Raw genomic sequence first — 26,364 nt, forward strand, 5'->3', positions numbered from 1 at the left:
TTCTTTATTTTATACCGTTTAAAGCATATAAATAGTTTACATGTTTTAAAAACAGATATTATTTTTGGTCCATAAAGCAATTTGGTAACGTGACAAAGTTCCTTTTCGGCCAGCCATTAGGACATGTAAAAGGGGCTCCCAGGAAAGATCGGGGTCACAAGGACCGCTTAGACTCAATCTTTCTTAGACAGAACCATCTCTTTTACGGTGTGGAAATGACAGCTCTTACTAAGGTACTTTATTGCTTCATCACATTCTTCGATGAACTTTACTTATCCGAAGGTTTTCGAAGAGGCAAAAAAGTTACACTAAATTTTGTCATTTTAAAAGCGTTAAAGCAATTTGGTAACGTGACAAAGTCCCCTTTGGGCCAGCTATCAGGACACGTAAAAGAGGGTTAGACGAAAAGCCGAGACTTTTCTTGTCATTAACCTTGTCTTTTATGGGTGGAGATTAACAGCTCTTACTTAGGTACTTTATTGCTTCATCACATTCTTAGATGAACTTTAACGCAATCAAAAGTTTTGTAAACTAAAACATAAAGAAAGCATAAAATCCTATTTTATCTTTCTCGGTCGGAAAACCGATCCAAGAAATGTAAAACTTTACATTTCATAAGAAAGCATAAAGAAAGCATAAAGAAAGCGTAAATCTAATTTAACTTTCTTAGTCGGTAAAACCGAACCAAGAAAATCTCATTTCTAATCGGTTTTGGACTTGTGCTGCAAATGTAAGAATTTAAACCGATATGTGGTATATGCACCTTATTTGCATAAGTTATAACTTTTAGAAAATCAATCAGCGGGAGAGCCTTGAGCTATGATACCACTGTTGGGTTTTGACGGTTCAAACCCATTGATTAAGTATGTTGGGGTTTTGACGGTTCAAACCCATTTATTTGCTTAAGGTGCGGAAAGAGTAAAACAAAAATTTTTACATCTACCTTAAGCTACGGATTAAATGAATCAAGAAGATCCGTTTAATCCTATTTACAGATCTACTCCATAATTGATTTCTAAAACATTAAATCTATTTATCAATTAAATAGATTAATATAACATGTTTATACCTTGTTTCCAAATCACAGTTGGAATGCAGACCGAGCGAGTAGAGCTACACCAGGGAAGGAATCGACTCGGAGTATCACACGTGTGATACCTCTATTGGTTATCCACCAGGACTAACCAGAGAGTGGTTTATTTCTTTTGCCAGAAATACTATAAACCGCGGAATTCTGCAAAAATACTATTCACCGAACTTTCGGTCAATCAGATTCACTGATTATCAAAATCTAAAATATCGCTAAATTTAGTAAAACACTATTCACCAATCCGAAAAACCGTAAACAAATAAAGAGAGAATTCCAATTAACGAAGTAATCAGATTAACACGTGAATTAGTGAGTTTTCTCTTTCACCTATGCCCCTCTATTTATAGGCATTTGAGGAGGTTCGCAAAAGACCGAAATACCCCCGAAGTTGCCAAAATTACCAAAATGCCCTTTTGGCATTCAAATTTGATTTTGCAACTTCATATTGGTTAGATTAGTTTAATGGATTCTAAACCCATTAACCCAAACCTATTATGAATAGTAAATATCCAAATCAAATATGTATAATTGTCATGTACAATTATATTCGTTTACAGTTTTCGTTTGGTAATTTTTATACAACATGTCAAACACGTTTATAAATTAACCAGTGTTTCTGTTTGTCATTCTAAATGACGTACAATTAATTATAATTAATTATACCAAGTATAACTAATTATAACCATTAGTTTTTGCTTTGTCATTTTTAACATGACAAATATAATTTAAGTATAACACGTATAATTAATTATAACCATCTTAATATTAATTACAATCAATTTATAATTAATCAGTAAGATTCTCCGAATAGCTCCTATATGGTGTGACCCAATAGGATCTGTGTTATGTTGATAAATAGAGTTAAAACTGTTTTAACTTCTATAATCATAGGAGGCATCTGGCAGTATACACTATGACCATCCAATTACACAGATGATGCTGTACTGTACAATATCACGATCCAGTAAACAATTTACTTGTGTCAGTTCTTCTGTCTCATAGCTATCAGATCAGTTTCAAGGTAGATGTGTGTCATCCTTGCTAACTGTATCTTTTCTTGATCTTGAGCAGATTATCAAATATAATTACTCTTGTAATTATACCGCATGCAGATAATCTAACTCTACCAAGGGGCCCAGTGATGCTATAGCTCGTATAGAGATACGAGGGACAAATAGTATTCTTGGCAGACTATCACTTCCTCAGCTAAGCTATACATATGGAAATGCTACCGTTATGACTGCTTTTTACAGACAGCGTTAGATAACACTCACACATACATATTTCTTAGTGGGAACGATAAATACCTCATACTGTAGAACTTGACACTGAATGAAAACATTAATGACACGAACACAATTCTATTTAATGTTTCATTCGGGGTCTGCCAAATACCATGTTCCTAGAACATGTATCTATGTGATTAAAATGACATCTCGTGTCAGGTGGTTTGTAAAACTTAACCATGTTTTAATCCACATACTAACCTTGTAGCGGTAATTAGTGTTCCTGCTAATTACCTTGGTCAGTGACCTTTTAAGAGTATATATCATCTATATTATGGAGTTTCACAATTTCAGTCATGAACTCGAAATGATCCATAAATGCAATAATACTCAAGGCAACAAAATGATATACATTCAATTCATGAACAAAGCTTTATGATAATTTATCGTATTATTGACTTCTAGATTATTACAAACTAACAAGGGTGTCATTGACACCCCTAATATCCAGTTGCCACGCCTCTCCCCTGCTCCACCGCTCTGCCTTTTTATCTGCTGCTCAGCCTTCTACAATCCATATTAGGGGCTTCTCGCTCCGCCTCTGGGCGATGGCGTTGGTGATGCTGCTCGTATAGCTTTTTCCCTCTTTTTTTGTTCTGTGAATAAGATATCATGTTTTTGTTTATAGTTAGTGACAATGTCTAGGTTTATTGTTTATTGTTTTTTGTTTTATGTTTGGTTGGAGTAAGAATATGTTATATTTAGAAGAAGGTTATTCGGAATAGGTTGTTCATTGTTTGAATGAGATTAAATGGTTAAAATAGTGAATTCAACTTTTTTTGTTTTATTAGAAATGCCTATTCTTGGGTACGTTTGGATCGTGCAAGGATCAGTGCAAGAATAGCGATTTTTGGATTAGTGGTTAAGAATAGTGCTAATTCGAATGGTTTGAGAATAGCACTAATTTTGGACTATTAGGGTTAGTAAAAATGTCGTTTGGATTGTATATTTGAAATAGCGATGTAGAGAATAAATAAAATCGTGATTAACCTAATTTAATATTTAAACTAATATTATATTACATTTAATATCTAAACTGATATTTTATTTCATTTAATATTTAGACTAATATTATATTATATTTAAACTAATAGTTTTAAATACTAATTTAATTAAATCTGATATTATATTTATTTAATGCTAATTTAATATTTTATTTAATACTAATCTAATATTTGAACTACTATTATATGACATTTAACATTTAAATTAATATTATATTATATTTAATATAATATATTTATTTAATGCTAAACTAAAATTTAAAGTAATATTATATTACATTTAATATTTAAAAATAATATTATATTACATTTAATATTTAAAATAATATTATATTACATTTAATATTTAAAATAATATTATATTCCATTTAATATTTAAAATAATATTATATTACATTTAATATTTAAACTAATATTATATTATATTTTATTTAATAATAATCTAATCTTATCATATAATATATTTATTTAATACTAATCTAACATTTAAACTAATATCATATTACATTTAATCTAACATTTTATTTAATATTAATCAGATGTTTTATTTAATAATAATATTATATTTAAATTAACTATAATTGAGAGGAATGAAATATTTTATTAATATCACTAACCCCACAAGCTCTATTCTTGCTAACCCATCATTTTTATGGGTTGGTAGAATAGAGCTATTCTTGAACTAACCTAATTTGCTAATGTATGTTTGAATTAACAAGAATTGAGAATAGTGCAGCTAACCCAAGATTAGTTCTATTCTTGGGTGATTCAAATGCACCCTTAGAGTGTGTTTGGTTGTATTGAGAATAGAGTTATTCTCATATTAGTTGTACTATTCTCAAAACACTGTCATCCAAATGACAAATAGCAAATGAGAATAACAGAGGAATAAATCTATTCCACTATTCCGTAGAAACGTTGGGTTAGCGAAAATCAAAAGTTTCTGAGTTAGCAATACTACTAAAATATTCGAACTGTCTATTTTTTATAATATTACTCTCCCAACCGATCTTTCTCTCTCCCAGCAACATTTATTTCTCTCTCCACAGCACCAGCAAAGATGAAGGAAGAAACTCGCTGCCCTCTTTCCAGATCTCCGCGTTTGTAAGTAAAAATTGTTGGAATCAACTGCAATATTATCTTCTCGGTGTAACAAGGAGTAGATAGAGATCTGTTTTGTTGATTTTGTTAAGATGTGAAGAAGGTGGCTAGTTCAAGTCTTCACCTCTTGATTCTTAAGAGAAGATATTCAAATCCATGAAGAAAATCTAGATAATCCAACAAATATGTTTCCTACATGTAAGTTTTTATTAATTTGTTGTTTTCTCCTCTTCTAGTTTTTAACTTGTGCAATTTTAATTTGATTCTCAAGACCCATTTCTGTCTCATGGTGCTTGTTGTTACAACAAGTTACCATAACCTACATTTTCAAAGTCCAAATCGTCGATCCAAACCGTTAGATGTGATATCTACAATAAAATGTGCTTGGAGACCAAAATTTACATTGTTTTGGAATTTTTTTACTATTTATTAAGATGGGTACAAAAACTAATCGAATTCAGACCATTGAATTTTGTACCCATCTTAATAAATAGTAAAAAAATTCCAAAAAATGTAAAATTTGGTCTCCAAGCACATTTTATTGTAAAGATCACATTTAACGGTTTGGATCGAAGATTTGGACTTTAAAAATGTAGAAAATAGTTGTGGTAACTTGTTGTAACTCAAAAATTGTTGTAACTTGATCTCTCCTCATATATATATATATATATATATATATAGAGAGAGAGAGAGGAGTTGGCTAATACCTAGGGCTGCTCATGAGCCGAGATGAGGACAACTTGGATTCAACTCGCGAACTCATGAGCCGAGTTGAGTCTGAGTCGCTAATCCAGTTTTGAGTCAACAACTCCGATTTGGAATCAACTCGCGAGCAACTCGAGTCGAAGCGAGTCAACTCGTGACTCATAATGTAGTACATAGTAAGACAGTCTAATTTAATTCTAACAAAAAAATGTTACATATTTTACCAAAATAATACACACTTAAAGACAATACATAATGAGATAATGGTCAATACATAATTAAAAATTACGAAAATACCAAAATATTACATAATAAAACATTACCAAACCGATAAAGTCTAACAAAACAGTACAGAGTCTAATAAAGCGGAAGCTGGGCCAACATGGCGAGACGGACATAAAGTGGGGAATGGGGATTAGGTTTAGTCGCTTCTTTGATTTTTTTTTTAAGTTTCAAGCGGCAATGTGAAAAGCATGTATAAGGTTCTGTGGGGCTCAAAAATTGGAAATATATGAATTAGGATAAGGTTTGATGAGTCCAACCGAGTTGATTCCGAACCGAGTTGGGGATAACTTGGATTCGACTCATAAATCAACCGAGTCAATAAACTCGAGTTATAGTGAGTTGAATCCGAATTGATTCCGAACTGAGTTTCGAGTCATGAGCTTTTTCTGCACCCCTACTAATATCAAATCAATTGTTCCTAAGGTCCCTTGCAACTAAGTCATTTTTCAATTTTCAAAGTCCAAAAACTCAATCCTAACAGTTAGATGTGATCTCTATATTAAAATGTGCTTGGAGACCAAATTTTATATTTTTTGGAGTTTTTTTTTACTTTTTAATAAGCCGCTTTGAAAATCGTTGATCCAATGGTGGCTTAACAAAACAGTAAAACAAGAGTTGACCATTGGATCAACGGTTTTCAATGTGGTTTAATAAATAGTAAAAAAATTCTAAAAATTGTAAAATTTGGTCTCCAAGCACATTTTAATATAGAGATTTTATCTAACGGTTTGGATCAACTTTTTGGACTTTGAAAATTGAAAAACGACTTAGTTGCACGGGATCTCAGGAACAATCGATTTGATATTAGTCAACCCCTCCCCTCTCTCTCTCTCTCTCTCTATATATATATATATATATATATATATATATATATATATGAGGGTTCAAATGCCTCCATTTTTTGTGCCTCCACCATGCCTCCATTTTTAAAAGCATTATTAAATCAAAATTTAAATCATAAATGTCAAAATAAAACCGTTAGATGTTATCTATGCTATTTTATCTATATGTTCATAAAAAAATATTACATTTTGATTTTATTTTTATGTGAATCAATTACTTGAAAAATCAACGTCTAGAAATTATCCACATTAGTACGTTTTTACGAGCTCTTGATGGCAACCAAAACAAAGTTGAAATGTCATAATTTTTTACATGTGTATAAATAAAATGACATAGATCATATCCAATGGTTTTATTTTGACTTTTAAGTTTTAAATTTTGAGTTATTAAAGTTCTTAAAAATGGAGGCATGATGGAGGCACAAAAAATGGAGGCATTTCAACCCTCCTCATATATATATATATATAGAGAGAGAGAGAGAGAGAGAGAGAGAGAGAGATGGGCTATGGTGCATTGCAATGCATGGAGGGGTTTGTGCATTGGACCGTAAATCTAAAAATTCAAAATCCAAATGGCCGATCCAAACTGTTCATCTTGTTCTCCATATCAATAAGTGCTTGGAGACCAAATTTGACATTTTTCTGAATTTTTTTACTATTTATTAAGTATTTAACAAAATTGTTGATCCAACGGTGGCTGCTGATTTTTGTTAAGCCACCGTTGGATCAACAATTTTGTAAAATACTTAATAAATAGTAAAAAAATTCAGAAAAATGTAAAATTTGGTCTCCAAGAACATATTAATATGGAGAACAAGATGAACGATTTGGATCGGTCATTTGAATTTTGAATTTTAGATTTATGGTCCAATGCACAAACCCCTCCATGCATTGCAATGCACCATAGCCCATCTCTCTCTCTCTCTATATATATATATATTGTTGCATTTTCTTCTTTGAATTATAATATACTGTATACTTAGTAATATAATACAAGTTTAGGATCTAAAATTAAGATTATGACGAAGTAATTATGAAACTTTTACGTATTTTAGCATGAGATTTACGCAATATGACAAGGAACACCTGACCTACCATAAAAAAAATCTAGATAACGTGATGATGCATTTTTACAATTTTGATCATCAAAAGCAATCCGTGATATGGAAAAATATCACAAACTTACCATCATAATGGTAAAACATCAACAAAAACGCAATAAATTTGATGTTTTTCCTAGAGAGGTTCTAATCAATATCTTCTGAAAAAAAGAAAACACATCATCAAATTAATCAAACGCAATAATATTTGTCACATGAGATAACACCTTAACCGCAAGATAAGTAATGTCATGATCAACAATTTAAAACAGAAGCTTCCGAATTGTCATCAGTCAAATTAATCAAACGGACGCGTTTTGCTATGCTCTCTAATCGTCGGTTTCAATCACTATCCCTTTTGAGTAATATTCCTCCAAACCTTAGCCGTTAAGATACATACAGGGAACATTTTCGAGCATGACCTGGAAAATGTTTTTATTTAATTCTATGTCTGATTGAGCTTGCCACATTACAAAAGAAAACAAAAACAAAGGACATAAGTTAACAAAATGAAAAGAACAGAGTAGGAAGGAGCCAGAAAAATCAAACAAAGTTCATCAGCAATTTGAAAATGATGAGGGCGTGAGACGGACTATCCACCTCCGAAATTATGATTTTTTTTTCCTCAAATAACCCGTAGGCCTCTGAAATTATTTGATTTAATGAAGAAGATCTAGTAATGCAATTCTCCGAACAATACTTAGTTAAATCCACATTTTTAGTTGGATATCTTAATATGGTAAAATATGTTTTAGCAGGTATATACTTGTGTTTTTTTTAATTCAACTTAACTTGAAATTTAAATTGTTTATAATTCAGACAATTGTAAATAGAGGAGGGTTCAAATGCACCTTATCTTTCAAATTCTTTTTCTCTGTTTTCAAGATCCGAATAGTCAATCCGAACCGTTAGATGCGATCTATATATTAAGATGTGATTGGAGACCAAATTTTACATTTTTTGGAATTTTTTTACTATTTATTATGCCACTTTGAAAATCGCTGATTTTACATTTTCTAGACCATTGGATCAGCGATTTTCAAAGTGGCTTAATAAATAGTAAAAAAATTCCAAAAAATGTAAAATTTGGTCTCCAAGCACATCTTAATATATAGATCGCATCTAATGGTTCGGATTTACTATTTAGACTTTGAAAACGGAGAAAAAAGATATGGTGCATTTGGGTGCACAAAAATTTGGGTGCATTTGAACCCTCCTCTTGTAAATAATATATAAAAATTTATTTTATATGACTGTAGATTTAAACTCCAAACATAAATTGTTCGTCAACACTCCTTAAGGTTCAAGGATTAAGATTTTAATCATTGCTAAGGAACAATTACACCAAGGAAGAATGCTTAATCTTCTCTAAGGAAAGATTGGTTCATTGAGATTTAAGGTCGATTAAGAAGCTATTGAGATTTATGAATGCGTAAACCATTTCAACTTTATATTTTATAACCAATAAATATTATTTCAAATAACTTCAGGTCATTTAGAAAATCAGTCTTTAATTTAATAATAATAATACTTTTATGTATGAAAAATTACAAATTTAAAATCAAAATAAAAAATTATAATTAATATTAAATAATTAGATAGCTTAACTTTTTAATATATATAAAATAGAAATTTAAACATGACCATGAAACTAAAGCTATACTGAATTACAAAATCACATAAATTTTTAGTTGGATATCTTACCCTGGGGACTAACTGCTATAGTTGAAGTCCCCAGGGTATGAACCCAAATATGGACTTATCAAGGGTGGTAATGCAAAGGAAAAGCTTAAGCGGTGCGGTGATGTTGTTCAAAGAAAAAGAAAAGGAAACGGAGAAAGAAGGAAAACGAAATCACTAACCCACCTAAGTACCTAACCCTTCATAAATGCAAAGACAAGACTGTTCCTAGTCTCTCCTTATATGTCATCCCCACCGCTCCCCATTTCTGTTAATTAACCTAGAAACAAAATCAAAATTATGGATTCGATTCTTTCTTCCCCTTCTTCTAGTCGCCTGAATCCATTATCTTCTTTCAATAGCAACTCAAGAGGCCCTGATAGAAGAGGGAATACAACTACTTTTGGTCGAATTGTGGGAGGTTTCATTGAAGTCGTGATCACATGTATATTTGCATCAGGTTGGCTGTTTGATCAATTTTTGCTTTTCGTTTTCAAAAAGGGGCAGGTTTTCTGTTTCAATTTCAGTAGAACGAATAGTTGAATGGATTTTTATTTTCAAATTTTGCCCTTTTTTCACCAAATATCTGTATGATTATATGATTCAACTTCAATTAGAGTCTAAGTTGATGGAATCCTATGACTGAATTAGAGCTCTGGTTCAAATTTTTCACTCCAAAACTTCCTAACTTTTACGACATAGTTTGCTTTCTGATATTTTCACGTTTTGGATGCTAAGGACTTAGAAAGAATTCTTCTCTAAAGAGTATAGTTGACATTTCCTTTGTTTAAAAGTTCCTCTTTGTTTTTGGTCCCCTCTCATAATTGATACAAAAAAAAATGCCCTTCTATCTCATTAACATAATATAGAAAATTTTACTAAAAGTAGACAATATCTAAAAAACAAATCAAAACCACAATACAACATATTACCTCTCAACATTTATCCTTTCTAATTGCATTGGAGAATTATTTTTTTTTCTCAACATTTCTCTTTCTGATTCAGTGGGCGTTCTCCTTGGTGCTGTGACGGGTGCTCTGATTGGCCTTGCGACAGAAAGCGGAGTACTTGGGGGGACGGGAATCGGTGCGGTGTCAGGGGCACTCGTTGCCATGGAAGTTGTTGAACGTTCATTCACCATCTGGCGCAGCACCTCTTCTGGAATTTGGAGTATTTTATATGTGGTTGGTGGTTTGACTATCATTGTATTGTTATTTTGACTTAGTATAACAATTGTTGATTAGTATACTTCCTTCGGATCAAGTATACTAGTACAGCGAGTTGTAGAACAAAGTAATTATCTGAAGTTACCAATTTTTGCATAGAAATAAAAAAAAATACAAATTGGTGCCTGTAGTATAGATTGGTGTGTTATCAGTATATACGCATTTATCAGATAGGTTAACCGTTTATTGGTATGTATTGATGATACATGGTCCGTGTCAGTCATAAAACTTTGTTTTGAACTTTTCATTTTTTTTATCTTATCTTTGTATCATATTTTTTTACTAAATTAAAATTTATTTTCAGCTGGGGGTACTGTATAGTCTCATGACTGGTCAGCTTGTTCGTGAGAAAGTCGATCCAGCAGTGCAGAGTGCTGTAGAGAGCCAGGTACATTTAAAGAAAAAGCAGAAATGAAAATGTTGAATTCAACCACTATATCTATTGCACATTTTTAAATTAAATAAATTTTTATATTCGACAGATGAATGCGGTAGACTTGCCGTTTAGAGAGGTTCTGGATATTTTTGAAACTGGTGGAAATTCTGGAGGTATGGAGAAGAACTCTATTGACATGCTTCCTGTGATTAAATTTAATCACCAAAACATTGTTGATGCCTCTGGTGAGAAAATCAGCTGCTCCATTTGCCTTCAGGTCTGTTTTTTTTTTTTTTTTTTTTTCAAAAGGAATCAGCTATTTATTGGTTATTCTTATTTACTCTCTAGAAAAAAAAAAAAGGTTTACCTGACAGTACATATCTTGGCATTTATCTCAGTATAACTGTAAATAGTTAATAGTGAGAATACGTATAATTAGATTAGACTCTGGTGATTAGTAATTTTGAACTCGATTTGTTCGAAATAGTCCTCTGATCTGTGTTTCGTCTATTATGATGTTTCAGGATTTTCAATCAGGAGATACTGCTAGGGTTTTGCCACACTGCAAGCACATGTTTCATCTGCCGTGTATCGACGGATGGCTTCTAAAGCATGGGTCATGTCCTTTATGTAGGCGTATCTTCTAGATATTTTTTTGATAGATTTAGTTTGCTGACATGTATACATTTGTTTGGCATGTGTGTGTCCGTCTGTGTTGTGCAGGTGGGTTTTGTTCATTATAGTACTAAAAACATTAACAGGTCTGATAGCTGCTAGAGATGTTATGTAATGTATGATATTTTTTTGTGTAGTAATAATTATGTATATGGTCCTCACTTGAGTGTTGAGATGAGATATCACTGTGCCTCAAATCACTTTGCAAGTTGCATTTACTAACAAAATTGCATAATTTCACAAGTCTCTCTCAGTTGTGAAAAACAAATGGATGAAACTGGGAGAAAATGCTGCTCTTTTCATTGTTTCATTACATGAGGTTTTAGTTGTTTAAATTGTCTTTAATCATTTGTTGATTCATGTGAGAGTTTGTACAATCTGAAGTTTGAAATTGACTTGCACTATTAGTTTGCTATGTCATGTAATATATCTGTATTTGTGCTTGCAACAGGGTTAATATTGATATTATGTTTCAATATTAACTCCAACCCTGTATTGTTACAGAAGAATAGATGTGTGCATTAAATTATTTTTTTCAAAGGTTGTGTGCATTAAATTATTATAACCAGTACATTTAATGCGTTGCTTTAACGGATCGTTGAAAATTCAATAGGTAAAGAGACTTTTGAAGTGGTACGATCTGATTTCAAAGGCAATAAATTAGGTGCAGAGAAAAACCCACGTAGTTAGTTACCAACTTGACCAAATCCTTACCATGCTATAATAACACTATGGGCTATTTCATTACAATTTTGACAAAGATTTTCTGGCAATTCTGTGACCCGAAACTCGAACGATTTCATCACATTGTGGATTTCAAATGCTGTGAAATACATTGTGTATGTGATCTCTGATTTTGACCATCTGGTCAGATCCAATTTTCTCTATCAATTTCTCTGGAAAAGAATGGCTTGAAACGCACTAAAAAATATAGATCTTAGACAGTAAAGAGCACTTCTTACATGAAACACTAGAGTCTAGACTAACTGTTCCAGAGAAACCTGAATCTACTAATTTGGTGCTGGAACAACTTGAAATCTATCTACCAACTTATTTCTGTCTGTCCCTGATTCTATAAAAAATTGATAACAATATTCCCACTTTGGAATATAATAGCAAAACTATGGCTAAGTTTATACTTTCAGTGATCTCAAAAAAAAAATTTATACTTTCAGAAATGTTGATTGAACGGATGTATTCCTTCATAGTTTTAAATGTAAATGTACATGTGTGGATTGGGTCAAAACTTTTGAACACATTTTCAGAATTTAGGTATTAATCTGCTATTCTTTCAAAACTAAGAATAATATTTCAATTTTTATGTCTTGGGATAGATATAAAAAAAACGGAAAATCTAAAGTTGGATTGCCAGGTATTAATTAGAGAATTAAGGACATCCAAAAAATGCGGTTTTTCTTTAGCCAAGGACCACAATCATTAAATTCCCTAAATGGAAGCAAAAGGCAATACCTTCTTTCCAAGGTCTTAATTGCAAAATGCACCTGTATGGTTGTTGGTGGTAGAGGCAGATAGAGAGGGGTCCAGATCCTCTAAACTCTAAAGTAACTCAATCTTTGGGATTTGGATCGAGACTGTCCGATTCTAATCCGTCGCTCGAGATTGCTTTGCGGTTCAAATCCATCTCTCAGGATGTGTGCGCTCCATTTCGGATAGATTTTCACGGATTCGAATCGGACGATCCTGATATAAAAATCAAAAATTGGGTTACTTCACTGGATTTGAACTCGATAGAGAGATAGATAGATACAAGGCACAAAGGAGCAGCAGAGGTTTTCTTGCTTGGCATTGAAACATAAATGCTACTTGTGCAATACACTGAATAGGGAACAATTAAAGCTCCCTTGAATTGGTCACCATTGATTGCCAGATCTGTAGGCCTTTTGAGGGGAAGCCTCTCTTCAATGAGTTAGGTATTCTTTGTTTCCCTTTTCTTTTTCTCCAGATCTGTTGCATGTATGTGATCTATGTAAGGAATTTTAGTTGATGAGGCTCTGGAAGCTTTACTTAAAATTTTGACTAACTAAAATTAAGTTAGTATGAACTCGAGTTCGTTAGGAGTTGTGAGTAGTTCAACTTCAAAAATCGTTGCATTAACTTTAGGACATGTTCGGTAATATAGGAATTTTTAATATGAGAATGAGAAATTTCAATTTGTCAAAATAAAAGGTATTTAACTCATGAAAAAATTTAGAATATAGGTGTTCGGCAAATGCATGAAAAATTTATCATGATGTTGGTTTTTTTATTATTAGAAGATGTAATACTAAAATTAAACTATATTAAGTGCATTGATATTAATCACTGATTATGATCAATATAATTATATATAACATATATGTAATACTAAAATTAAACTATATTAAGTGTATTGATATTAATCATTGATTATGATCAATATAATTATATATAACATATTCTAAAAAAATGAGATTGTTTAAACTATATTAAGTTTAATTATGCTTGTTTAATTAATTTCTTGTATTATTAAGTTGTGTTTTTTAATTAATTTTAGTCTTCGGGCTTATTTAAATTGTGTTTCTTTTATTATATTATTAAATCGTGTTTGTTTCATTATGCTTGTTTAGTACTTTTTAGTAGTCCGAATAAATTGTATATAGGTATAATTAATGATTAGTGGTGGTGATTAAACAAAAAATTTGAAAAAAGAACATAAAAAGAAATAGTTTATATGATTAGCTGAAAACAATCATATAAACCATTTGTTGTCCTGTTGCAATTAAACATAATTTTCAGAGAAGAAAAAACAAAAACAAAATGAACGAAAAGTCGTGAGCTCCAGCTTTTGAGCAAAAAAAAAGGGAGCTTGGAGTAGATTTTATTTTCCCCACAAACAACAACGAAGTAGATGGGAAAAAAAAACCTTTGAGGTTTTGAGAATGGGTTTTATAACTAAGTTTCCGAACGTTTCATAGGTAAAGATACTAAAAAAGTTATTTACCTAACAAAACCTATGGGAACTGTTGTCACTGAACAAGCATAGTGACAAGATATCCGAATTATACCCGAATTATACCCGTTTAATTCTTTTTTGGGGTGATGCCGAACCGAACACCAAATTATTCAGTTGACCGAACTTTGACCGAATTAAACCCGAATAATTCCCAAATTTTACGAACTTTTTCCGAATTATTCACGAATTTTTCCAAGAACAATTATTTTTTTGGTTTTTTATTTTTTTGCTCCCTTGCAGGACTGAGATTTCTGATCCGGATAATTCCGAATCATTCCCGAATTGTACCCGAATTATAGCCGAATCACGAATTTTTGATCTCGCCGAACCGAACCCGAATAATTCATTTGTCACTATGTGAACAAGGCCAAACGACTAATTTCACCTAAATTTATATTTTTTTTATGCGTTAGAAGTAGAGAAGTGGCTCATTTGCTCTCAGAAATCAATCAATTAGAAGATTGACATTTTTCTGAAATATGTTTTTTTTATTTTTCTTAATAAAAGGTGAAATTGGTGTTTTATAAACTTAAAATGAGTTCTAATAAGAAAAGACAATAAAATAAATAAATTTGTGAGTTTATAAAATTTAGAAGAGTAAATATGACAGTATGAATTTTAAAGGGAGGAATAAGTAATTACCAAGTATTTTTAGGGGAAATCGTTGCATAAATTTTAAATAGCGAATTTGAACGGTTGATCATTTAATGAGACAAGTATTTAATTTCAAAATTTTCAATATTTTGAGATCACTAGGTATGAAATGAAGAGATTGACAAATAAATTATTTGGTATTTCATTTTTAAATAATTTTTTACCTTTTCATCTTATATAAAGCATATTTTTACCTCTTCATTTTTAAATAATTTTTTACCTCTTCATCTTATATAAAAAATTTTACCTCTTCATCTTATACAAAGCATATTTGATCACCTTTTAAAACCAACCTGATAATTTTATGTTAACCTGACAAACTTTATTAGCTCTGCTTTATATAGAAAAAGAACTGATGTGTACTGATTTTTTTTCTTCGACAGAAGTAAAATATAGGAGTTTACAAATATTATTGTTAGTTCAATTGATGTTAGATTTTGCCTTGTAATTGGGTTTATTAGACATAAAGAAGGTAGCAACTATTGTCGAGTGCATGGTCGCACACTCTTCAAACTTTCAAAGATATGTTGTGCATTTTGGCAGATATTTTCTAATTCCAAAAATTATAGTTCCCTCATTAAATATCTCATAAAATCTTATCTGTTTTTCTTCACACATTAATGGAACTAAACCGGTAAGCACTATGTAACTATTATATACATTCCATCTTACCAAGTGTCTTTCACATGTATGTACAATGCAATGCAATGCAAGTATTCTGTACATTGCCATCTTATAAATTTTTTTTTTTTTTCTAAATCACTTTTTGCTTGTATATTTATGTAGACTTTTCGCCTACCTATCCAAAGGATCAGAAATAAATGTGGCATATTCTGTAGGACATGGTAAGTGGTCCCTCAATTTAGAATTGATTGGGAGTGTTCAATTTCCCATAACATCGCCAAATTTCTTTGAGATGGACTACAGTGCGGCCATTTTTATTAATACCCTTAAAAAAAACCTAATTTTAAAAATAATCATGTATTGGATTTCTTTTTAAAAATGCCCCAACCGCCAGGTCCACGGGCGGCCCAAAACACAAGCGGATCGCCTGTCCCACAGGCGGGTCACAGCACTAGCATTTTTTTTTTTTTGTGAACTTTGATTTTATTTGTCAGTTGGATATCACAAGTCTAAATATAACACTAATTAAGGACTTGACCTTTATTAAAAAAAATTCAAGTTCTGACAGCATGTTGATCTTCTCTTTTTCCGATTTTTATAATATATGTATAATATATACATATATACATATACATATATACATACATATACACGTACACATATACACAGATACATATATATACACACATACACATACACATATACACATACACATACACATATACACATACATATACACATACACATACACATATACACCTATACACATACACATATACACATATACATATATACAATTTTTTTTTATAATATATGTATATATGTATAAATATGTACATATACATATACATATACATATATATACATGTATTATATTATATATATACATGTAGAGTAAGGCTACGCTACTTCGTGAATTAAACGAGGCGTTTTAATTTGCGCTCATATCTCTAGTTTCGAAGTCCAAATAGACGATCTAAACCGTTAGATGTTTAATCTATATTAAAATGTGCTTGGAGAACAAATTTTACATTTTTTGAATTTTTTTACTATTTATTAAGATGGTTTGAAAATCGTTGTTTTTTAATGCCTACCGTCAAACGAAAACATAAACTGGATTTTTGAGGCACTAAACGACGTTTTTTAGAAATTCTGATGCTTCCAATGCGACGATGCCCGGTGTTCCACCTCGGCAAAATGGATCCGTCTCGTCCTCCCTTTTTCGAAAAGTGCTCATACGCATAAATCCGAGTTTCGTAGCCAAAGTTATGGCTGTTTAAAGTTTTTTCGAAAATTAAATTTTGAAAATTCATAACTAACTGTAGAAAAATCCAAATAAGTTAAAATTTATATCAATTATGTGTATTTTTGAATGCTCTACATGCTGGTGCAATCAAACTGACAAATAAAATCAAAGTTCACCCAAAAAAATTAAAAGGAAAAAAAAAAAACAAAGTTATAAAGAGTTACGACATCACTTCATAAATATATCAAATGTTTTATTTTTTGGCATATATTAAACAAAAATTATTTAAATCAAAATACTAATATCTCTAATAAAAACAAAAGTGGACCGCCCGTCCCACGGACAGTCCGCTAGTGCTGTGACCCGCCCGTGGGACAGGCGGTCCGCTTGTGTTTTGGGCCGCCCATGGGCCTAGCGGTTGGGACATTTTTAAAAAGAAATCCAATACATGGTTATTTTTAAAATTAAGTTTTTTTTTTAAGGTTATTAATAAAAATGGCCGACTATAGTGAGTTGCGAAGTAAAACACGTTTATACTCTACGCAATATTTTCATTTTCAAAGTTCAAAATGTCGATCTGAACCGCTCAACATGTTCTTCATAATAAAATATGCTTGGAAACTAAATTTTACATTTTTTGAAATATTTTTATTATTTATTAAGCCTGATAAGCCAAAATTGTATCTATTTAAACCTAGGGTTAGGTATGTAAATTAAGCCAAGTTTTGGTTAAATTAGTTTAAATTAGGTTTAATTAGGTTAGAAATGTCCAAAAGTTCAAGTTACTGCCCTAGTTATGTTTGTTTTACAGGTAATCAAGTGTTCGGACTTTAACGAAGCAAAACGGGTGAGTTAGCACGACGAAATGAGCTTCTGCCAACATTTATTGCGGCCCGAAATGGAGTTATTGCGGCCCGCAACCAAACAAGTCAGAGCCTCTTCATTACAGCACAATTATTGCGGCCCGCAATAAAGTTATTGCGGCCCGCAACGCACTGTAGCAGTCAGCCGAAAATAGAGTCTGAACTTAAAACGGCCATAACTTTTGACTCGTAACTCCGATTTAGGCTTGTGACCACTTTTTGGAAAGCTAACAAGAAGATCTACAACCTGAGAATATAAAAGTATTGTATTGCGACCCGCAAGGACTTTTATTGCGGCCCGCAAGGACCTCTTCAGAATTTTTCTGCGCAGTCTATTAACTGCTACAGTACATTGCGGCCCGCAATTAGGTCGGTTCAGAGTCCGAATTTGCTATTTTTGGTTGGTTATTTCTAGGTTTTAGAGGGGGCTATAAATAGGAACCTGTAGAACAGATTGGGGGACGTTTTTTAGGCAGAATTTCTAGGTTTTGAATAAGGAAAAGCAAGGAAAAGCTAGAAGAGAGAAGAAGGAGGAAGAGATCATTGATCAATCGGTTTTATTTGTTTTCTTTCTTTCGGAACTCTTCTATTTTTCTTTGATTTGATTTGTATCTTAGCCATGACAGGCTAAGGACTCTTCTAGGGTAGATTAGGGTTGTACTTGAAACTTTTGTTATGATTTAGTTGGTTTTATTTTATATATTCTTGTTCTTTATTATGATCTATTCTTTATTTTAATTGATTGTGAGGACTTAATCGAAATCACATGAAACCCTAGGATTTGGTATTTGCAATTGAGAAATTGAATATTAGGTCCAGACCATAAGGAATAGGGTATTTGATAGGCTAAGTACCGAGAGGTGACGCTTGTCTTATACGGGCTTTACCTAATAGTTTAGAGAATTGTGCCAAGTACTGAGAGGTAAAAGATAGTTTTCTAGATTTATTGGGACAGTAAGAACTTAATGACTTTAGATTAGGGTAGCCAAGTACCGAGAGGTGACGTTTATTCTAATTTAAAGATGGTATTAATATAGAGATATCCCTTTGTACCTACAACACCCAACTGTGCCTTCATAACTAAAAGAACAAATTTAATAAACCAATTAGTCATAACACTAGTGGATAGGAACCCTAAGAAACCCTAATTTCTCATACTTGTTAAAAACTCAGATTTTGCTTTAAGACTTTAGTTTAATTCATTTTAATCGAAACCAAACTAACCTTTGAACAAACAAAAACCTTTTTTACTTTCTTTTACTAAATTAAATTGTTAGGTTAGAGTTAATATTCCGACTTGTCCCTGTGGAGACGATCCCTAAGTACTCCTCGATAAGGTTGTACACTTGCAACCAAATTGAGTGCAATTTAGGATTTATTACTTGCATTGCATAATTCACATCAAAGCCACTTTGAAAATCTAAAAATCCGGGTGAACAGTAAAAACAGTAAAATTTCTGGACCACCCAATCGGCGATTTTCAATGTGGCTTAATAAATAATAAAAAAAATTCAAAAAATATAAAATTTGATCTCCAAGCACATTTCAATATAGATATTATGTTGAGCAGTTCGGATCAAAGTTTTGAACTTTAAAATCGCAAAATATGGGTGTAAAGTAAAATAATCATTTTACTTCGCAACTCACCATAGCCCATCTCAATTTCTTTTATATATTTTTCATCATTAACTTTAATTGAAGAAAAAGACATGGTCATTAGAGCATTTCATTTTGCATTAGCCATCTTTGACCGACAAAATATGCCCCTAAAATAATTGGGTCAATGGAACTTTGAGAAATAATTCATCTTTGACCACAATTCTCATCATTTTTTTTTGTGATTTCTTGCCTTGGTGAGACTTTGGACTTTGCAGATATTTTCCAATTCGTAGCCTTGTTAAGAGCTCTTCCACGTGCATAAAGCCAACACATCAAGTTTGGTTCAACTTCCTATCTGTTTTTATCTATCATCCTAGTTGCACTGAGAATGCTTCAATTAGAACCAAAGCAAAAGAAGCAACACAAACTAACCCTTAATTACTATATTAGTATTTTACTATCACTATTTCTTATATAAATTGTGCTCGTTGAGTTGCTTTGCTAATTTGAGCCCACTGCTCTATTACTTGATTCTCTTGAAATGGATAAATAACACCTAGATTGCCAGGTTAGAGTATCCATTTTCTATCATGCAAGCATTGAAACAATAATTACAACAAACTAGGGTCACCCACCAATGTTACAAAATTACCCTTCATCCAATATATTCCCTACATCACATCTACAACCCCTCAAAGTCCGAAACCATGTTTAAGGGTTTAAAACCGGGGGCCCCGCCTACCCACCAGCAATTGTAAAATTAAATTCATGAAGAATTCAGATTCAATGCTTCTACGTGCGCCGCTTCGATCTTTTCAAACTCCTTTGACTTGTCCCCATTTTCTAGCAAACTGTTGTACAAACTATAACTATCTTTTGAGAAATCAGTCAAGGACTCAAATATACCCGCTAAACCAATCTTGAACCCGTTAAGAGTTACATCATGTGTCTCTCTCATGCAATCATGATGCCTTAATTTCTCAGTATCCAACCTCTTTCTTAGATTGTTCAGCATCTCTTTTCTCTCGGCCAAATGCTCAAGCCTCTGTTTTGCATCTGCTTCAGGTTTATGTTCCAGCAACTTAGTCTCCAAAACCCGATTCTCAGCTCGTTTAAATGCACAGAGCTTTTTATCGATCTCTTTTGCAAGGCTGTCTACTTTTCTCTTCTGTTGTTGCTCCTCTCCTTGTTTTATCCACAGTACCCTCACACTCCTCACAAAATTTCTAATGGAGCCTAATACTTGTTTATCAGGTAATTTACCAAAACCCACAACCCACTCATTGCACATCAAAACCAATGGAGGTACACCATTTTTGGGTTTGGTATAATAGGATGGGTCAGGTGTGATAAATTTGGAGAGCCACCCATTCAGGGCTTCAATGTAGGCCTTTTGGGCCGAGATATAAGCCGAGAAACAGGATCGCCAGTTACGGACCTCAGCTTCCAGTTTTAGAGTTGCATGGCGTTGCGCATCATTTGAAAATTTTCCATAAGCTGGGCATGTGAAGCAGTTCACAGAAAACATTATTTCTTTTTGGGTCTCATGAGAATCTAGCATTATCTTCCAATTTCTTGCAAGTCTGTTGAGGGTAAAATTGAAAAAAGAACACAAAATTTGTCAGTACTAATAATAAAACAATTTAATGGTCAATTTTTTTTAATCTAGAAGAGAAGAACCAATTCGGCATGACATTTTAACATGCAAAAGAATATCAAAATAACCTACAATTAATATACTGACAGTTACCTCAACGGTTTTTTTTTTGAAAGAAGCCCATTATGTTTTATTTATATTGTTCTTAATATGACCATGTACTTTACTGGATAAATAACAGAACTGCATCAACTTATAATGAGCTAGAGAAATGACATTGATAATCCGGAAAATAGAACAAATGCTTCTTCAAAAGAATCATGAAACAGGAAAAGAAATTTTTCAGTTGTGTTACTTGTCATTTAGATAGGATAAGTATAATTTCACAATTGTTTTTTATACATCAAAACATGCTACATAAGGACGGTGAAAAATCTATACTTTTATGGATGGGCAACACGACTTGTGATTCAAATAGATATGACCCAAACACAATCCAAAGATTAAATCTTAATTAACTTTTGTTAATCATACCTTTGAGTCCAATAGTAAAAAAATGTCATTAACGAAATAGCCAGGCTGTACTAAATCTTTAAGAAAAATCTACCATCTTTGATGGGTAATTTGACTAATTTCTAAATTTAGGTTTAATACAAGAGCAAGTTCATCTTACCCCTGGATTAGCTCTACCAGTTGTGGCTGTAACTCCTCGTCTCTTAATTTCTGAATTTTCTCAGATATGGATTCAACAGCTCGAAGAGCAACAAGTATACGCGAGTACAAATCTCTGACCCCGCTTCTGGTCTTATCGCCTGAGTTAAGATCGGCTCTTCTAATGTCTTGGTGTCTCAGCTGGAGGCATTTCTTCTCATAAGCTTGTCTCGTTTTGTCACCAGCCTTCAAAACATTTTGAAATTGTTGTGACTTGTGATATGTGTCAAGTAAATAAAAAATCTTTTCTAATATTGTTGTGACTTTCGAAATTTTACTGTACTTAAAACATGGCATGCAACAGCAATTGGCAATTTGATAGTATGTGATATGTGTCAAGTAAATAAATAATCTTTTCTAATATTGTTGTGACTTTCGAAATTTTACTGTACTTAAAACATAGCATGCAACAGCAATTAGCAATTTAATAGTATGTTATTAGCTGCAGGAAAATCTCACCATTCTTGCCAGTAATATAATTATTTTCATTTCAGGGTTGGTTTATCTTTTTAATGTGATTCTGAACCTGTATTAGAATTTTGTTTGTAGCAATAGAAGCAGCAATTTTTGAACCACTTTATTTCAAAATATAAATATGTAGAGAGATCACTTGAAAATAGATTTTCTTGGCAATCTTGACAAATGTCAAAAATAATGTTTAAATTTGAAATCCAACTTTATTGGTATATGATCTAACAGTGCAGAAACCATGCATGTAGAAAAATGATGAATTTGATGTGTTATATATTCATCAAATGATTTAAAATTTTCAACTATCTGGAATTCACAACCCTTAATGCATCACATAACTTTGGGTGCAAAAAGCTCGGTAAACAGCAATATATATGTAGAATGGCACACCTATACAATTATGCTAGATCTTCAACCTATATTGGATTGATTGGACCAAAAATGACTACAATAAACCCTATCCTTGCATATTAATTGTATAGAATCAATTGATAAAAAGTATGATTTGCTCAATATTAGTTTAGTTGTTACATATGACAGAATTACACAACTTAGATCAAACTAACCTAAAGTGATACTAGTGTAAATTTGTACATATTTAAAGTTATTTTCAAGTGCTAGCTGCAAGTATATCGAAATGTCCCACGAAATTGCAATAAAGAGAATAATTGGGCTTTGTAAACATAGTAACAGAACAGATGCTGCTTTTGATAAAAGTTTCACATTTGTAAAGTTGAAGGGTGAGAAACTGAGAATGCAACCCAACGAATTTAATCTCAATTGGACATGCAAGCACATAAAGAAAAGTACAAAAAAAAAAACAGAGAAAATTCTGAGCTGCAACCAGTAACTGACATGTACAGTACTAGCATCTTATAAATGTAATTCATGGTATAGCACTATCATGACACTACATAATCAGCCTACAGTTCTATACTACACAGTACCATTACATGGCCCCCATAAATACACCCACTTTCAGACTTCACCGGTACTGTATCTAATCAAACACCAAAAACAAATGCCCACTAACTGAATTTAAGCCTTGATCCGCACATTTAACTCCCACTAAACAGAAAGAAACCAGAAAAATCAAAAGCCAAAAACTAAAAGGGTTACCTTGACTTCATCATAAAGTTTTTTTTCCCATGCATAAAGCCTTCCCAGAGTCTGGGAGTGGGACCCAGATGTCATACCCATACCATACTCTTCAAATATGTCACTCTGGGAGTTACTATCAGTCCATGATGAATTGTGGCTCCTGTATGATGACGACGACAATGAAGACGGCGACCGATGCCATGTTATTTTCATTACTTTTGATTGGCTTTCTAAACATAATTAAAACATTGTCAGTCACACGAGCTTACTTGTAGCAATTTCTTACATGTAACTTGAATTTCTTAATAAAACTTGATGAGATAAAAGAAAGGATTTTTTTTAATACAGGCACCAGATACACACTGCATGGTTTTCTTTTCTATTCTATTTTAAACTCCATTTGCTATAAGGAACTGGGAAGCACTGCAAAGAAAAAGCACTTGTGCTTAAGACAGGGACGCTTTTTGTCAGCAATGAGTAGTCAAATGCAATGCACTTCTTTTTTTATCATTGCTACTGTCAATGGACCAGCAACTTTTGCCCGGATCTTAACAAAAACAAACTGATCATCCAATTTGGTTAATCCAAGGATACAAACAGGCACCTTTTAGCCCCAATAGGCATGCACATCAATAAGCTCAAAGATGAAAACGTTTTGTCATTTTCCTTATGAAAATCCAAGGAATAAAATATGTAAATTTCAGATTGGTAAACTGTGTTTTATACACAAATTAGAAGACAACACGATTAAAAAAAAATAAAGGAAGATTTCCCCGAGAAATGGGTCTACAGTGAGAAAAAAGTTATGTCTGTTTCCTAGAAAGGTATGTATTTCTAAAAAGTATAACTGAGATCCATGTTAATCATGATTTTATTCCGATTTGACCGTCTAGACCAAAGAGAAAGAGCAACCGAACCAACAAAGCAAAGCTTTCTACTTCCACCCCCCACCCTCCAAACCCAAAAAAAGAGCCCGTGACACCACTTTATAACTTAAACGCTTAGGAATGTTTTTTAGTCAAGAGACAAGAGACCGTACATTTCACAAGTGGGGAGGAGCCAAAAAACCCAAGTAGAAAGGCGTATAAAACCTATCTTAGGTGAATGTTAACCAGACATGCTTTATCTTTAACTAAAAAGTTATTTATCTTTCATAAATGGAAAAACAAACAAACTAATACTGCCTCTGTTTTCTACTCGTATCCGATACATCTAATATAAAATATTAAAAAAAAAAACTCGATCAAACTGCAAAAAAAATTACGAAAAGAAAGAAAGAACACACCTTTGGCCTCTTCAATCGCAGATAGTGGCTCTTTCCTTGAAACCTCCAGCATACGGGAGATATCCTTCCCCGAATTGTACGCACGAAAGAACAAATCGCACACATCTTTGAGTGCCTCGAGTAACTCTTTTCTATTAACGGAGAGTTCACTAACCTCCAGTGCTTTCTCCTCCATTGTGCCTCCGTTACAGTCCTCTCCGGTAGCGATTGCCTTCTCCTCCTCTTCAAAGCCCACAACTTTCTTCTCCATTTCCGCCTCCGGTTCAGCCTCCTCCAGTTCTGGAATCCCCTCTTTCTCTCTTACCATTCTCAGCGCCTCCTCTTCTTCCTCATTTGACGCTTTGCAGAACCCAGGATCTGTCGGCAAACCCGTTTGCACGCCCGTTTGAAACCCATAAAACGGGTTGAAGAAATCCCACCCTTCCAACCCGTTTGTGCCAGTAGGAGGAGGGGATGGCATCGTCATTTCACCCTCTTCCTCGAAATAATAACCACACCCCATTTCCGGCTCCTGTTTCACTTCCACCTCCTGAACCTTCTCTTCTTTCTCCTCTTTCACCGCCTCATTTATCTTCTGTGCTTCTTCACTGTGAAAAGTTAAAGCTTCAATCTTTGTGGGGGAAGAAGGGGGAAGAGTGATCAAAATGGGGGCTGGAGCAGAGTGACGGAGGATGAAGAGATCAAGTGCTGTAGCGACGGAGTGGAGAGAGTCTATGTACTCGGCGTGTGCACATGAGAGTGCACGGCGCTGCGCCACAGCGGATTTGATGAGACGCTTGCGCTCACGGCAGAGAGATACCGGGTCGTCGGAGTCGGAGCAGCTCAGGCCCAGGCCCGCACCAGCAAGCCTGGTGGCGGCGCAATTCCCCATTTTGGGAGAGAGATGAGATTTTGGGTTGGGAATAGGATTGAAGTTTCTCCGTTTGTTTTTCCTTTTTGGGGGGAAAGAGCCAAGGAGGGTTTTGGGAAGAGCGGGTAGAGAGGTGAGTGAATAGTGTGAGTGACAGAGCAAGAGTTGGGGTTTGTGAGGATGGTCAAAGTCAAAGCTGAAGCGGTGCAGGGGTGAACTAATTGAATGAACTTGGTGTAAAATTAAGTTCGAAGAGGTGGACAGTTTTCTCATTTTTAGCATTTTGCCGGAGGATCCCTATTCATCCTTGATTAGCTTAATCTTTTTTATAATTATAAAAAAAGATAATATATAGATTTACAAATTTGGGAGAATCTTATATATACCACTCAAAAACTGTGAAATAACGTATTTATCATCCAAATTTCTATAATTACATATTTACCATCTAAAAAATCTAATATCTCGTGTATTTACCTAATTAATCGAAACATGAAATTAATTAGAGATTAATTAAGTTTAATATTATAAATTATATAATTAATAATTGAATTAGTCCCTTCCCCTTCTATGATTAGAATTCCTTTCTTTTTGGCGCTAAAACCTAGCGTCACTCTCACCTCCTCCTTGCCAGCCCTGCTAAAACTTTCTCTCCACCAAGCAAACTCAAAATCTAAAAAGAACAGTTAAAAAAGATGAAATATGAAGAGGAAGAAACACTCGCACTGAAGGAGATAGATGTATCTAGATGGGAACTCGGAGTAGAATCAACTCCAATCGAGTAAAGTCTTTAATTTTCATTTTTTTTCCACACAATTACATTTTCAGAGCGTTGCCGCTAATTATTTGAGGAAAAACATGGGTCTATCCATATTCCATTAATTGATTGTTCGGTTAGGTCCTGTTCGGCTGTGTTACTGTTTCAGTGGGAGAAAAAAATTTAGTTGAACTAATTTTTTTTTCCCACGAAAACAGTATTTTTCAGTTTAATTTTTATGCCC

At 33.0% G+C, this 26,364-nt stretch overlaps 2 protein-coding genes across 3 annotated transcripts; one reads left to right on the forward strand and one right to left on the reverse strand.

Annotated features, from left to right (window-relative positions):
* Positions 1–9,284: 9,284 nt before the first annotated feature.
* On the forward strand, positions 9,285–11,567 carry LOC144567179 (NEP1-interacting protein 1-like). 2 transcript variants are annotated; one of them, XM_078317240.1, is made up of 5 exons: positions 9,291–9,553; positions 10,099–10,277; positions 10,624–10,707; positions 10,802–10,972; positions 11,220–11,567. In XM_078317240.1, exons 1-5 carry the CDS (start codon positions 9,394–9,396, stop codon positions 11,340–11,342), a joined length of 717 nt encoding a protein of 238 aa, XP_078173366.1. In that variant the 5' UTR covers positions 9,291–9,393; the 3' UTR covers positions 11,343–11,567. The 2 variants fall into 2 exon arrangements, with proteins under 2 accessions (XP_078173367.1, XP_078173366.1); XM_078317241.1 differs by lacking the exon at positions 10,624–10,707 and having other exon boundaries at positions 9,285–9,553.
* An 8,347-nt stretch (positions 11,568–19,914) lies between these two features.
* LOC144567755 (protein ALTERED PHOSPHATE STARVATION RESPONSE 1-like) lies at positions 19,915–25,531 on the reverse strand. Its single transcript, XM_078317925.1, has 4 exons — positions 24,514–25,531; positions 23,247–23,458; positions 21,619–21,842; positions 19,915–20,931 (listed from the first exon to the last, which is right to left on the reverse strand). Exons 1-4 carry the CDS (start codon positions 25,382–25,384, stop codon positions 20,115–20,117), a joined length of 2,124 nt encoding a protein of 707 aa, XP_078174051.1. The 5' UTR covers positions 25,385–25,531; the 3' UTR covers positions 19,915–20,114.
* Positions 25,532–26,364: the final 833 nt, after the last annotated feature.

This window comes from Carex rostrata, chromosome 16 (assembly GCF_964058835.1).
Source record: "Carex rostrata chromosome 16, lpCarRost1.2, whole genome shotgun sequence".
NCBI classification, from domain to species: Eukaryota; Viridiplantae; Streptophyta; class Magnoliopsida; order Poales; family Cyperaceae; genus Carex; species Carex rostrata.

Bases quoted from the DNA above. Each gene is read 5' to 3' on its own strand.
- LOC144567755 (XM_078317925.1), bottom strand. From the start codon at position 25,384: ATGGGGAATTGCGCCGCCACCAGGCTTGCTGGTGCGGGCCTGGGCCTG. The intron at 23,459-24,513 runs GTGTGTTCTTTC...AATTATGTTTAG, and splicing joins TGCGATTGAAGAGGCCAAAG to AAAGCCAATCAAAAGTAATG. The intron at 21,843-23,246 runs GTAACCCTTTTA...AATGTTTTGAAG, and splicing joins AACTTTATGATGAAGTCAAG to GCTGGTGACAAAACGAGACA.
- LOC144567179 (XM_078317240.1), top strand. From the start codon at position 9,394: ATGGATTCGATTCTTTCTTCCCCTTCTTCTAGTCGCCTGAATCCATTA. The intron at 10,708-10,801 runs GTACATTTAAAG...TATATTCGACAG, and splicing joins AGAGTGCTGTAGAGAGCCAG to ATGAATGCGGTAGACTTGCC. The intron at 10,973-11,219 runs GTCTGTTTTTTT...ATGATGTTTCAG, and splicing joins GCTGCTCCATTTGCCTTCAG to GATTTTCAATCAGGAGATAC.